The 12,459-nt window shown below is 37.0% G+C and overlaps 1 protein-coding gene across 2 annotated transcripts in view; it reads right to left on the bottom strand.

Moving 5' to 3' along the window:
* PSME4 (proteasome activator subunit 4) overlaps nt 1–12,459 on the bottom strand; it is a 112,175-nt gene that overhangs the window by 30,570 nt on the left and 69,146 nt on the right. For both annotated transcript variants that reach the window (XM_032877782.1, XM_032877783.1), the window contains 11 exons: nt 10,770–10,826; nt 10,516–10,571; nt 10,324–10,422; nt 8,411–8,473; nt 8,186–8,281; nt 6,659–6,790; nt 4,339–4,548; nt 2,814–2,950; nt 1,504–1,557; nt 1,087–1,216; nt 345–426 (listed from right to left, as the gene is read on the bottom strand). In XM_032877782.1, coding sequence (XP_032733673.1) covers nt 345–426; nt 1,087–1,216; nt 1,504–1,557; nt 2,814–2,950; nt 4,339–4,548; nt 6,659–6,790; nt 8,186–8,281; nt 8,411–8,473; nt 10,324–10,422; nt 10,516–10,571; nt 10,770–10,826 — 1,116 coding nt within the window. The remainder of the gene's footprint in view (nt 1–344; nt 427–1,086; nt 1,217–1,503; nt 1,558–2,813; nt 2,951–4,338; nt 4,549–6,658; nt 6,791–8,185; nt 8,282–8,410; nt 8,474–10,323; nt 10,423–10,515; nt 10,572–10,769; nt 10,827–12,459) is intronic.

Genomic DNA, 12,459 nt, shown 5'->3' with positions numbered 1-12,459 from the left:
TAATAAAGACACAGTCCCTCTTTTTAATTTATATTTTTAGTAATCTCTACACCTAATGTGGAGTTTGAACACACACCTGCAAGACCAAGAGTCGCATGCTCTTCCTTCTAAGCCAGTCAGGTGTCTCAGAGTCCATCTAGTTGTATAAATACTTTTTATCACTAGTTTTCACTGAGTCAATTATTTTTCCTCATAATATTCATGCTTTGTGTGCTGAGATCCTTCTATACTTCTAAACTTGGTACAGAAAAATATTTGAGCTCCAGAACTATAAATTTATACATTTCAAAGAAGCTTTCCAAGTTTGACTGAGAAGCATAGTAATCACATTTGGTAGTACTTACTCATTTCATAGGGGCTGATGGTCAACTTTTTGTGGGTTCTTTTGAGCTGTTTAAGAATACCAGCCACTGCTGAGATTGCCATCTAGAAAAGAAACACGTAAAGTACATGTGTCAACAATGTAAAATTCTTGAATGGCTGTTGCCTGCCTTGAACAAAGCAGAAGCTGGATTCTACTTCTTTTAAAAGCACATTAACTACCTCACCTGCTGACATTTGGCAGCATAGCCTTGTGAGTGCTAAATCTAACTTGGAAAGTCACTGATTCAAGTTCTTACTTTCATCCAAACTAGTCTGCCTAGAAACTTTGATCCTTTCTTTATTCTGCTCATTCTTCAAATCTCAGCCTAGAATCTTAAAGGTCTTTCTCTAATGCACCAGGCTAGGTTAGCCCCATCTTGCACTCCACCTCTAATACTTTGTGAATAAAACCCAAAAGTTGTATCCTCACGTATCTTTCCCTTCCTGTAACACTTCATAATTGTCCTTAATTTTTCAAAGTCAGGATTTCCCCTGAGTCTATAAACATGCTCCTTGCTGTATCCCCAGTGTTGAAATGCATAGTGCCTGAACATGTCCTCATATACCGGTTGCTGAATTATTATTATCTCTGAACCAACAAGTGATAGATTCTGAATCAACACACTTCAATGCATTTATTAAATATATCCTGTGAAGACTTTAAAGGCTTCAGGTGGGCAGAAATTCTCGAACTCAAGACCATAGCTACAATAAAGTATCTACCTTTCGAACTACAATTGCATCATGGTTGAGATTCTCAACAAAAAAACGTATGGCACGAAGAGGTAACACTCGGTCATCTCTCAAAAGTAGAGATAGAAGCCCAATGCCTATATGTTCAAATTTCCAAGGCCTGAAAAGGGGAGGGAGAAAAAAAAAAAAAATCACAAAACGTATCACTTATAAAACCACTTTTAGAAGAAAACTGTATTTGAAATATTAAAAGTTTTCTAAGAATTAATATAGGTTTACTGATGAGCACCACTCCTACCATTAGCCCAAAAGTTTACCTCTCATTCTTCTAAACTCATGAATCAGACAACAATTTTTTGAGATATAGCCATGCATGGCTTTCAGGGTAGAAACCTCCTACAGTATTTAAAGTAAAAGCTTTGAGAATTTTAAAAAAATTGCACTTACAGATTTCTCTGCTCCACACCATCTAATAAAGTGTTTACCAAATTTTCATAGTTCCTTAAAAAAAAAAACACACAATAAAAACAAACACTTTAGGTGAGGTATTGTTTTAATACAGTAGTTAAGATGATCACCAAATAATGTAACAGAAATTCAAATTCTAGTCAAATTCACCCCCCCTCTTATGCATCATCACCAGACTATAAAAGGCCTGGAGAGAACCAAGCCCCATCTTGCACTCCACCTCTAATGAGTGAGAGCAGACTGGTGAAGAGAGATGTGGGGAAAAGAACATGAAGGGCAGAGAGAAGACAAAAAAACTGCTAGATACACTGAGCACCTCAACTGGCCCCAAGCAGGAGGCTTCCTAGCTTGATTTTGTTTTTGCCTTATGAATATGCTTATTATTTTTTTCCTAACATGTCTATAGAAGTAATCAACTGTAAGACCACTTCTAACTAATTAAGTACTACTCACAGATTAAATCTGTGATTTAATCTAGATTAACTAGATTAATTAACCTAGACATGTTAGGAAAAAATAGTAAGTATATTCACAAGGCAAAGACAAAAGCAAGCTAGGAAGGCTTTCTGCTTGAGTGCGATCACTGAAGCACGGAATTTCTTGGGTTCCAAAAACCTAAAACCAGTTGTTGTTGTCAGTCTTCCTTTTTTTTTAAAGATTTTATTTATTTATTTGAGAAGAGAGACACACACACAGGGAACAGAGAGCGCAGGGTGTTAAGGGCAGAGGGAGAGGAAGAAGCAGACTCCCCGCTGAGCAGTCAGTCTCACTAGGAGCTCCATCCCAGCAGCCTGGGATCATGGCCTGAGCTGACGGCAGATTCTTAACTAACTGAGCCACCCAGGTGCCCCTAAAACCAGTTTTGTTAAGACAAGTTTTAAGGGCACCTGGGTGGCTCAGTGGGTTAAGCCTCTGCCTTCGGCTCAGGTCATGATCTCAGGGTCCTGGGATCGAGCCCCGCATCGGGCTCTCTGCTCAGCAGGGAGCCTGCTTCCCCCTCTCTCTCTGCCTGCCTCTGCCTACTTGTGGTCTCTCTCTCTGTCAAATAAATAAATAAACTCTTTAAAAAAAAAAAAAAAAAAGACAAGTTTTAAGATGGTATATTCCACTTCTGTAGCTGAAAGTGACAATCCAGGACCTTCACAATAATGATCTCCTAACGTTTTATATTTTTTCAGAATCAACGTGTAAATTTCATGAGGTAAATATGGCACATCTATATCTCAGAGATATTCAAAACCTGCTAACCATAATGCTATCTATCTTGAGAAGCAGGCATTCATAATTACCTTAGGGCATCAGCATTCTTTTCTTGTTGGCGTTTAAGTCCTTCTTTAATTTCTTCTGAACTAAGCATTGTCTGGTTGGCGGAGGGGTTTTTTGATTGTTGAAGTAATTCTGCTATTTCAACACAGGACTTTGGAATCTTATAAAAAAGAAAAGAGAGGACACAAAATGAAGTACTGGCACATGCCAGAACATGGAGAAATCTTGACAACGTTATGTTGTGTGAGAGGAGCCAGATATAAAGACCACCTATTGCGTGATTCCATTTATACGAAATGTCCATAATAGGCAAATTCACAGATAAGGGAAGTAGATTTGTGATCTCCAGGGTCTAGGGATGCTGGGGGAATGGGAGTCACTGTTCCCCAGTACAGGCTTTCTTTCCGAGCAATGGTTACAGAGCCCAGGGCATATACTATTGTGAATATACAATATACTACTGTGTTATGTAAGGGTGAGATTTTTGTCATGTGAATTATGAACTCATTAAAAAAAAAACGTTTAGTTAAAAACATTTTTTAAAAAAAATTTTTAAAGTAATCTCTACACCCAATATGGGGCTCAAACTCACAACCTCAAGGTCAAGAGTCACATGCTCTCAGCCAGGCTCCCCACCAAAAAACCTTAAAAAAAAATTTTATTCACTTATGTGAGAGAGAGCGAGTGAGCATGATAGAGACAGAACCTGAGTGGGGGTGGGGGAGAGTGCAGAGGGAGAGGGAAAAGCAGACTCCCCACTAAGCAGGAGCCCAACGTGGGGCTCAATCCCAGGACCATAACCTGGGCAAAGGAAGACACTTAACTGACTGTGGCACCCAGGCACCCCCAAAAAATCTTTTTTAAAGAAAGCATAATACGGGGCACCTGTCAGGCTAGTCAAAAAGCATGTGACTCCTGATCTTGGTTGGGGTTGTGAGTTTGAGCCCCACTTTGGAGGTAGAGATTACTTAATAAAAATCTAAAACAAACAAAAAAAAGCATTATCTAATGACAGCTGTAAACAGCAGGACTGTGTTTTATAGAAAAGGAGTATGTTTAGAGCAGTTATTTTAAAACCAAAGGATGGGTGTCAAACACAATTACCTTAGAGAGGAGGGCAATTCACTTGCACTCATACCACTTTCACCCATCCTGTTGTGACAGATGTGGACATACACATCTGCTACATCTCTCCAAACAAGGATCACTGACACAGGTATTCTTCACTTTCTCATTTGTCAAATCACCCAATTTTAATTTTTGTCACTACAAATTATGAACCTTATGGTCAAACTTTTATGACTTTGGCTAGTAAGAGTGACCTCCTAAAATATTATCAACTCTTTGAAAAATGAAGCCATGGATATATAGATAATCATGGTAAATGCAACACTGTAGTAGCCCTTTTTTGCCTCTTAGTAGAAAACAACCCAGCTCTCTCCTGGCCATGCTCCAAATTCAGTGATTACTAAAGAACAAATAGGAAACAGAAAGCTATTACTAATTTCCACTAAAATTTGAATTAAAAAAAAAAATGGTTTTGCTCACTGCGAAATCCAAGCCAATTGTTTCATACTGCCGATGAATCTTTTCTGCAAGATCATCAAACAGTCTCACGATTGACGGCTTTTCCAGGGACATCGCTTTGCTAAGTCCGGAAGAAACAATTGCTGGCCACGTCTGTACAATACAGTCCCAGTCATGAAGGTTTGCCAAACATACACCACTGTGATTTCCAAGGAGACAATACAAGGCACCCTGCAGGTAAAAATAATTAATGTAGGGGATAAGAGGCACTGTATAGTTGTAGCCAATTCACTTACATCTTTTTAAATGTACTAAACACTGATTCTTTAAGTGCTTGATACTGGTTAGTAAAATAGGCTCACACATTTAACAGGTTACTTTCAGAAACTTGAACTCGACATTTAACTGTCATCCAGTAATATTTTCCCTAAGTCATCTAATGAAGAGTTAGCTCAAAGAGCATGAATACAATAATATGAATACAATAATACAGAAATTTAAGGCTGTTGTTTTTAAGGATATAGCTTCCATTCCAACTCTCTTCTACTACAATTGTTAATAAAAGGGCCACAAACATTTGCCACTTTTAGCATCTTAGGGGCATCTGGGATAATTTCTAAAATCTGATTGTGTTCTTAAGTTTTTCTTAAACTAGCTAACTTAACTATATCGTATGCTTTTTACTCATAAAGGCTCAATTAATCAGAACGACACCCCATTTTAATGAAAAGAGCTATTTTGTTATTTTTTAAACATTCACCATAACTCAATTCTGATCTGGCTTATTACCCATTGTGTTCTCTACTTCTCTTTACAGGTTCTCATAAGATCACTGGTAACTTCAATTTTACTGACCTAACAGACGTTTTTCAATTTTGATCTTTTTTTTTTTTTTCAATTTTGATCTTACTTGGCCAATTTGATTGTGTCCATTTAAACCATTCCCAACATGATCAACAACATACTACCCTAAGAGTCAGACATTCCACAATACTCTTGAATTACACATCTACATCAGAGGCCAAAATTTTTTCTATAAAGGGTCAAATAGTAAATAGTTGGCCATATGGTCTCTGTTCCAACTCCTTATCAACGCTCTTGTAGCACGAAAGCAGCCATAGACCAAATACAGAAATGAATGGACGTGGCTGTGTTCCGACACAACTTTACTCACTAAAGCAAGCAACTGAGCCCAAGCTATAGTTTACTGACTTGTCTTACGAGACAACTTCCAAGAACATGTTTAGTTGTCATCTTAACTCTCTCCAGAAATCAAATGATACTGCTAAGTCTCCCTTCTTTCAGGGAATGATCTCTCCTTGGCTTCTACAGAAGATACTCCTCGTATCTTGGTATCTTTCTGATCTTTCCCTTTTTGGTTACTTCTTCATGGGATCCTAATGGAGTTTTCTCAACACTTGCCTCCCGGTCCTCTTTCTCCTCTTACTCTCCTCCTAGGCTCTCTTACAGTGCCCAAAGATTTCAATTATTATCAACACACACTGAAATGGTGTTGAGTGAAATGGTATCTAACTACCTACTTGACATCCCCTCTTAGTTTATAGGAAATACTTCATATATTACTTACCCAAACAAATTCATCATCTATTCTCCCTTTTCTCTCCCTCTGATGTACCCAATAACCACTGTACAATCCAGAACCTTAATAATTTTGATACCTCCTTTTTTCAGTTCATTCATACTCAACCACAAAATCTCATCAATTCTCCCTCCTAAATCACTTTCAATCAATCCACTTCTATCTGATAGCAAAAGCATTATGTTTCACCTATACCCTCCTACACCCCTGTGAGATATATTATTTTCCTTATCTTATTCATCTCCTTCCTCCTCTGCTCTACTCATACAAGCTCTCATTCAGTTGCTCAAACTTACATATTTCTTCCTGTCTCAGGCCTTCCAATATGCTGTTCTCATTACTCTAAACCTTTTGGTTTTGCAGCCCCCTTTCCTACAGGCCAGCTAGGCTCTTTATCCACTGGTGCTCAAGTCAAACTGCAGCCTACATATTCTCCCCATCATAATGTCAATCATATACATAGGAAGAATAAATAATAGGGAGGAAAAAAGACTATGTTTAAAGGTGTAGGACACTGATGTCTTCAATTTGTTTTGAAATACATAAAAAAATGAGATGGATGTAGATAAATATATCCAAATGTATTTATTTATATGTACAAATATATAAAAATATTAAATACAGAATCTGAGTGGTAGATATATGGATATTTACTGTAAAAGCCTTTCAACTTTCTGTATATCTGAAAATTTTCATAATTAAAAAACAAAAACAAAAACAAAAAAACAAAGAACCCTATACCTTGAACTGCTGTTGTGTGACATCTTGTCTATCAGGCCGTAAGAACTCCAAAACCAAGGGAATGATATCTCTGCAACAGAAGTTATATGCACCCAAGGCAGCAAAAAATGTTTGCTGAGCCTTATTTCTGACCTGAAGAAAGTATTATTAACAAAGAACTTTTATTATATAGTAGACAACAAAAAGTTTCTAAAGAAATTACCAAAAATAAAATAATTTAAATATTGCTATAACAGAAAAATATATTAAAGTACATACCTTAAGAAAAATAAGTAAATAATTATCTTTTTACCAAAAGGAAAAGCATATTACCACCAACCACAACCATGGTTTAGGTTACAGAGGTTCAAATATTTTGATAAAGGAGAGACTGAAAAGAACTGATATCCATTTGTCCTGTAACATAATCATCAGACTATTTAGCTTTCTATTCTAAATTACGTTTGATGAGAAGAGTTAGATTTTCTCTTGTATTTATGCAAAGAAAATCAAAGACTTTCTAAAACACAGAACTTCACCTTTTCAATGCAAACCGTAAGCAGAGCCCATATGTTTTGAACCCAAACAAAAGATTCAGTATAAGATTATAAACCATGAACTAAATTATAATGCATAATAACCAAAAATAGTAAAAGTAACACACTGTACGTATTTCACACCCTTTAGGTGAAATCTTTGAGTTAGAGACTGTGTCCTAACTTAACATTATTTATTAAAGACAGAATAATTAGCTATTCATGAATTTTGCTTTTCCAGTTCTCTGTGCTTGAAGAGATCATCTCTTGGTCCTTTGCTTCCTTAAAGGATGGACCCCATAATTCATATGGTAGCAGGTTGCTGAAATCCAACCATAACATCTAGAAAGAATCATACAGCCTTCACAGACTGGCTTTCACAATGTGATCTGATTAAGTTGTAGCAACACTGCACTTGTGCTATCTATCAACTTTGCATTTTTTTAAAAAGATTTTATTTATTTATTTGACAGAGAGAAAGACAAAGAAAGAGGGAACACAAGCAGGGAGGTGGGCAGAGGGAGAAGCAGGCTTCCTGCTGAGCAGGGAGCCTGATGTGGGCTCCATTCCGGACCCTGGGATCATGACCTGAGCCAAAGACAGCCCCTTAATGACTGAGCCATCAAGGCGCCCCTATCAACTTTACATTTAAAAAAAAAAACTTGAGAAGGAACAACAAACAGTAAAAATAAACATTGTTTTAAAATGACTACTAAAATTAGCTTGAAAATATGTGTAATTTAAAAAGTGCATTCTATGCCAATAAATAATAATAATAATAATTATTATTATTATTATTTTAAGTAGGTTCCATGCAAAGCTTGAACTCACGACTCCAAGATCAAGACCTGAGGTGAAATCAGGAGTTCGACGCTCAACCAAATGAGCCACCCAGGCACCCCTCCAATAAATTATTTAAACTTCCTTGTATTTGAAATGGGACTATTTAGATTGCACTGTAGTAAAATGGGGAAGTGGGGCTGGGGAGGGGTGCAGAGGGGATGTGACTTACCTGACTGTATGAACTTGTAGATAAACGAAGAAGATCTCGGATCATATCTTGATGTACCCGTTTGTATTCACAACCCTCAACAGTCAGTGTTCGTAGCTACAAAAAGAAAACAATGTAAAAATCAAATCTCTAAGTTTTTACTGAAAAGTTCATTCAACTGATGTAACACAAATAATTACATATTCATCTTGATAACTGTCATTTAAAAAAGTCATCATGATTTACCTCATGCTGCAACATTACTCTGTCAATCAGTAGGGCTCTGATATGTTGTTTTTTCCCATGGAGCTAAAAAACAAAGTAAAAAACAAAGACACTCAACATTGTTCCTAATTGACCGCACCCATGGGTTCCCCTGAATCCTTACTGACAAATTTTTACTGAACTATAGAGGTTCACACTGGGCTGGTGAGTACTGGAGGTATTTCATTTATTCTAAAGTGATCAGGCTTACGTTAAAAGATACTATTTCAATTAATTTTATGGCTAATAGTAGAAGTAGCCCCTTTAAATAGCTCAACCAACACCGCGTTTTCCTCTGGTAATTTATTAATGTATCTATGCATGGGAGAGGAACAGAGCTGGTCCTTATTCCGTCAAATACCGAAAGTACAAAAAGAGACAACTAAGAAAATTGCTTGACTCTGTTATATTTATAAATAGCCTTTCCAGGTAACTGTGTATGTTTACTGTAGAATATATACCTTTTACTTTTCTAAAAATTATCTTTAATGGTCTCCCCTTCCACCCAATCTTATACCCAGTCGCTGAAGGCAGATACCTGGAACTAAGAGACTGTTCCTCTTTCACACCTTTATCTCACTAGCCATCAAGTCTCTACAAAGTCTTCTTTTTCAAAACATCTATTTCCATCCCAACACCAGTGACTTGATTCAGGTTGTGTTTTTCTATCTAGACTATTGTGATAGTTTAACTACCCTCCCCTGCTTCCAGTCTCAAACTCCTACTGCTGTTTTCTTCCTCAGTGGTGATGGAGCTTTTCAAAAGTCACTGAATATTGCATAAGCCAATATTCAAATCAGATCTACTTCAGAACCTTTAATGACTCCTCCATGCTGAATATAAAACTGGAGCACTTTCTGGGGATACAACTATAAACAACCTGTGGGCATCTGGCTGGCTCAGTTGGAAAGGCATGCGACTCTTGATCTTAGGGTCTAAGGGTCATTGAGTTCCAGCCCTATTTGGGGTTAGAGATTCCTTAAATAAACAAATGAACTTTAAAAAAAAAAAACAAACCCAGGGGTGCCTGGTTGGCTCAGTGGGTTAAAGCCTCTGCTTTTGGCTCAGGTCATGATCCCGGGGGTCCTAGGATCGAGCCCCGCATTGGGCTCTCTGCTCAGCGGGGAGCCTGCTTCCTCCTCTCTCTCTCTGCCTAATTCTCTGCCTACTTGTGATCTCCCTCTGTCAAATAAATAAATAAAATATATATATATATAAAAAAAAAAAAAAACGAAAAAAACAAACTATAAATGACCCAGTTGTCACCTGCTGTTTCTGCCCTATAGCCACTGTTCCCTAACATATGCCATGTTTGTATGTCTCCCTGCCCTTTTACATGCCATTCCCTTTAAAATATGCAGTGACCCTTGCCTAAACAATAAACTCCTACAACCTTTTTAGACTCAGCTTCCATAAAAGTTTCCTAAAGAACACTTGCTATCAGAATCAAATGGCTGGCATAAGTATTCTTCTTCTATGCTCCTGAGAATACTATACTCCACAGAAGTACCCACTTCTCTTGGACACAAAGATAATGGTAAGAGGCAATTTTTCTAAGATCTCCATAAAGTGAGATGCTTTAAATCCATGCATGTGGACAACTCCTCCTATCTTGTATCCCCTCAAGTTCTTACGCGGCAGCCTGCCACATTACCACACTCTAAATTCCCAGTAAGAGTTCAGACACTGTCCTGGAATGGAAACTCACAGAAGAGTTTGTAGGAATAAACATTTTCCCAGCATTCTTTTGATTATACCGTGATATAGTATTTGAAAATCTATTTTACTTACAGGGAAACTTCTGTATGCTGAATAATCCTTAAATCAAGTGACTATTTCAGTATTATACACATTTTAAAAAACGAATTCAGAGTTTTTTAGGTGAAAATACTGACCCGGTTTTCCATTGATTTCTTTACTAGGTTAAAGCTTTTCCAACGGGAGTCAAATTCATGTTTGTGAGATCCTTGGAACTGCAAGAGGTCTCCAATAATCTGTTTCAAAGAATTTCAAATTATATATTTACAAGCCATCATATCAAAACCAGTCACATTAATAATTATGTAACTATTAAAGGACAATTGTACCTTTATGATAAGAAACAAAGACTTAGTATCATCTTCTGAATTGTTAAGTATGTGGTCTACAACAGAAAAAAATGGATTTTGGTTAAATACTTTGAGTTACTACAGGACTCTAGATATATCAGTTAAGAATCTCTTAGTTAAGGAAAAAAACGCTGCTCTATTTAGAATTTAAACAAAGTTGAGTAAAAGCACATATGCTATAAAATTCCTAAATATTTATTAGTAAAAATAAGTTAAATCTTATATGTACTCACTAAGAAGTTTCCTTATGACCCTAGCAATTGCTTCTCGGTGGTTTTCTCTGGATAGATCTATTTTTTAAAAAAGAGAAAAGGCATTTTAGACACACTGAATGCTCCCCAGCTGTTGAAGCTTACTTATATCAACAGTTTATATCAAGAATAAATCATGTAGGGGCACCTGGGTGGCTCAGTTGTTAACTGTCTGCCTTCAGCTCAGGTCATGATCCCAGGGTCCTGGGATCCAGCCCCACATCAGGCTCCCTGCTCGGTGGGAAGCCTGCTTCTCCCTCTCCCACTCCCTGCTTGTGTTCCCTCTCTCACTGTGTCTCTCTCTCTGTCAAATAAATAAATAAAATCTTAAAAAAAAGAAAAAGAATATATCATGTATCCAGGAAAAAAACCAAGTAGATCTGCCTTAATCATAGCTGGATTAGTTTCCAGGCATGATAGAGTAATTTTTAAAAACCTTCACATTTACAAAGACCTGCTTATAAAACTTTCTTGGGTAGGCAAGGAAGAGGGAGAAAAAAAAATCTTTGCCAAAATTTCAAAGGTTCTATTCACTAATTAGAGATCTTAAGTGCACAGGATTCTTTAATTGGTTATGGGTGACCCAAACAAGCCAACAAAAGTTATACCTTAGCAATTTATCTATGCAATTAATTCTACTGTTAATCCAACAATAAGGAAATGTACTAAGTTTCTATTAATGTTAGATTCAGAACATTAAGTTAACACAATGTTTTATATATTTATATGAAATTTAATTCACTATGACAGGAAGACACAAAGATACAGGTTATAATATTTTCACATTCACATCAAGTATAATGTGTCAGTTCTAAAACAATTCTAAACATAAATGAACATGATGATATATGAAAATCTGCCTCTGCACACAGAAAGCATCCAAATATTAATTTACCTGGTCCAATTTCTACTTTTTCTTGAGCCCGACGTGGGACTCGATCCCAGGACCCTGAGATCATGACCTGAGCTGAAGGCAGAGGCTTAACCCACTGAGCCACCCAGGCGCCTTTGGCTATTCTTTATATAAATAATTTTCCAATTTCTCCAAGGAAAGCAAAGATAGCTATGGTGTAATTAATTAATATTCATTTTATATATGAAAAAGAGACTAGGAAAATTCTAACTACATATTACTTACTCCATTTTAACTTTTTAAAAAAATTATTTAAATTCATTAGTTAACATATAGTATATTATTAGTTTCAGAGGTGAAGTTCAGTAATTCATCAGCTGTATATAACACCCAATGCTCATTACACCCTGTGCCCTCCTTAATGTCCATCACTCAGTTACTCCATCCCTCCATCACCCACCCTCCTCTAGCAGCCCTCTTTGTTCCCTATAATTAAGAGTCTCTTATAGTTTGTCTCCCTTTCTGATGTTGTATTATTTTATTTTTCCCTCCCTTCCCCATAACCCCCTGCTTTGTTTCTTAAATTCCACTTATGAGTGAAATCATATAATTCCTCTCTCTTGAGTCGTTGCGCTTAGCGTAATACCCTCTCGTTCCATCCACATCATTGCAAATGGCAGGACTCCACTATTTTGTGGCTGAGTAATATTCCATTGTGTGCCTTCCTTATTCATTCATCTGTCGATGGACATCTTGACTCCTTCCCCAGTTTGGCTATGGTAGACACTGCTGCTCTAAAATTGGGGTGCAGGTGCCTCT

This window comes from Lontra canadensis, unplaced genomic scaffold, assembly GCF_010015895.1.
Source record: "Lontra canadensis isolate GAN:19392208 unplaced genomic scaffold, GSC_riverotter_1.0 scaffold61, whole genome shotgun sequence".
NCBI lineage: Eukaryota > Metazoa > Chordata > Mammalia > Carnivora > Mustelidae > Lontra > Lontra canadensis.
The sequence above is the reverse complement of the archived record's forward strand: the minus strand, read 5'-3'. Positions and strand labels throughout refer to the sequence as shown.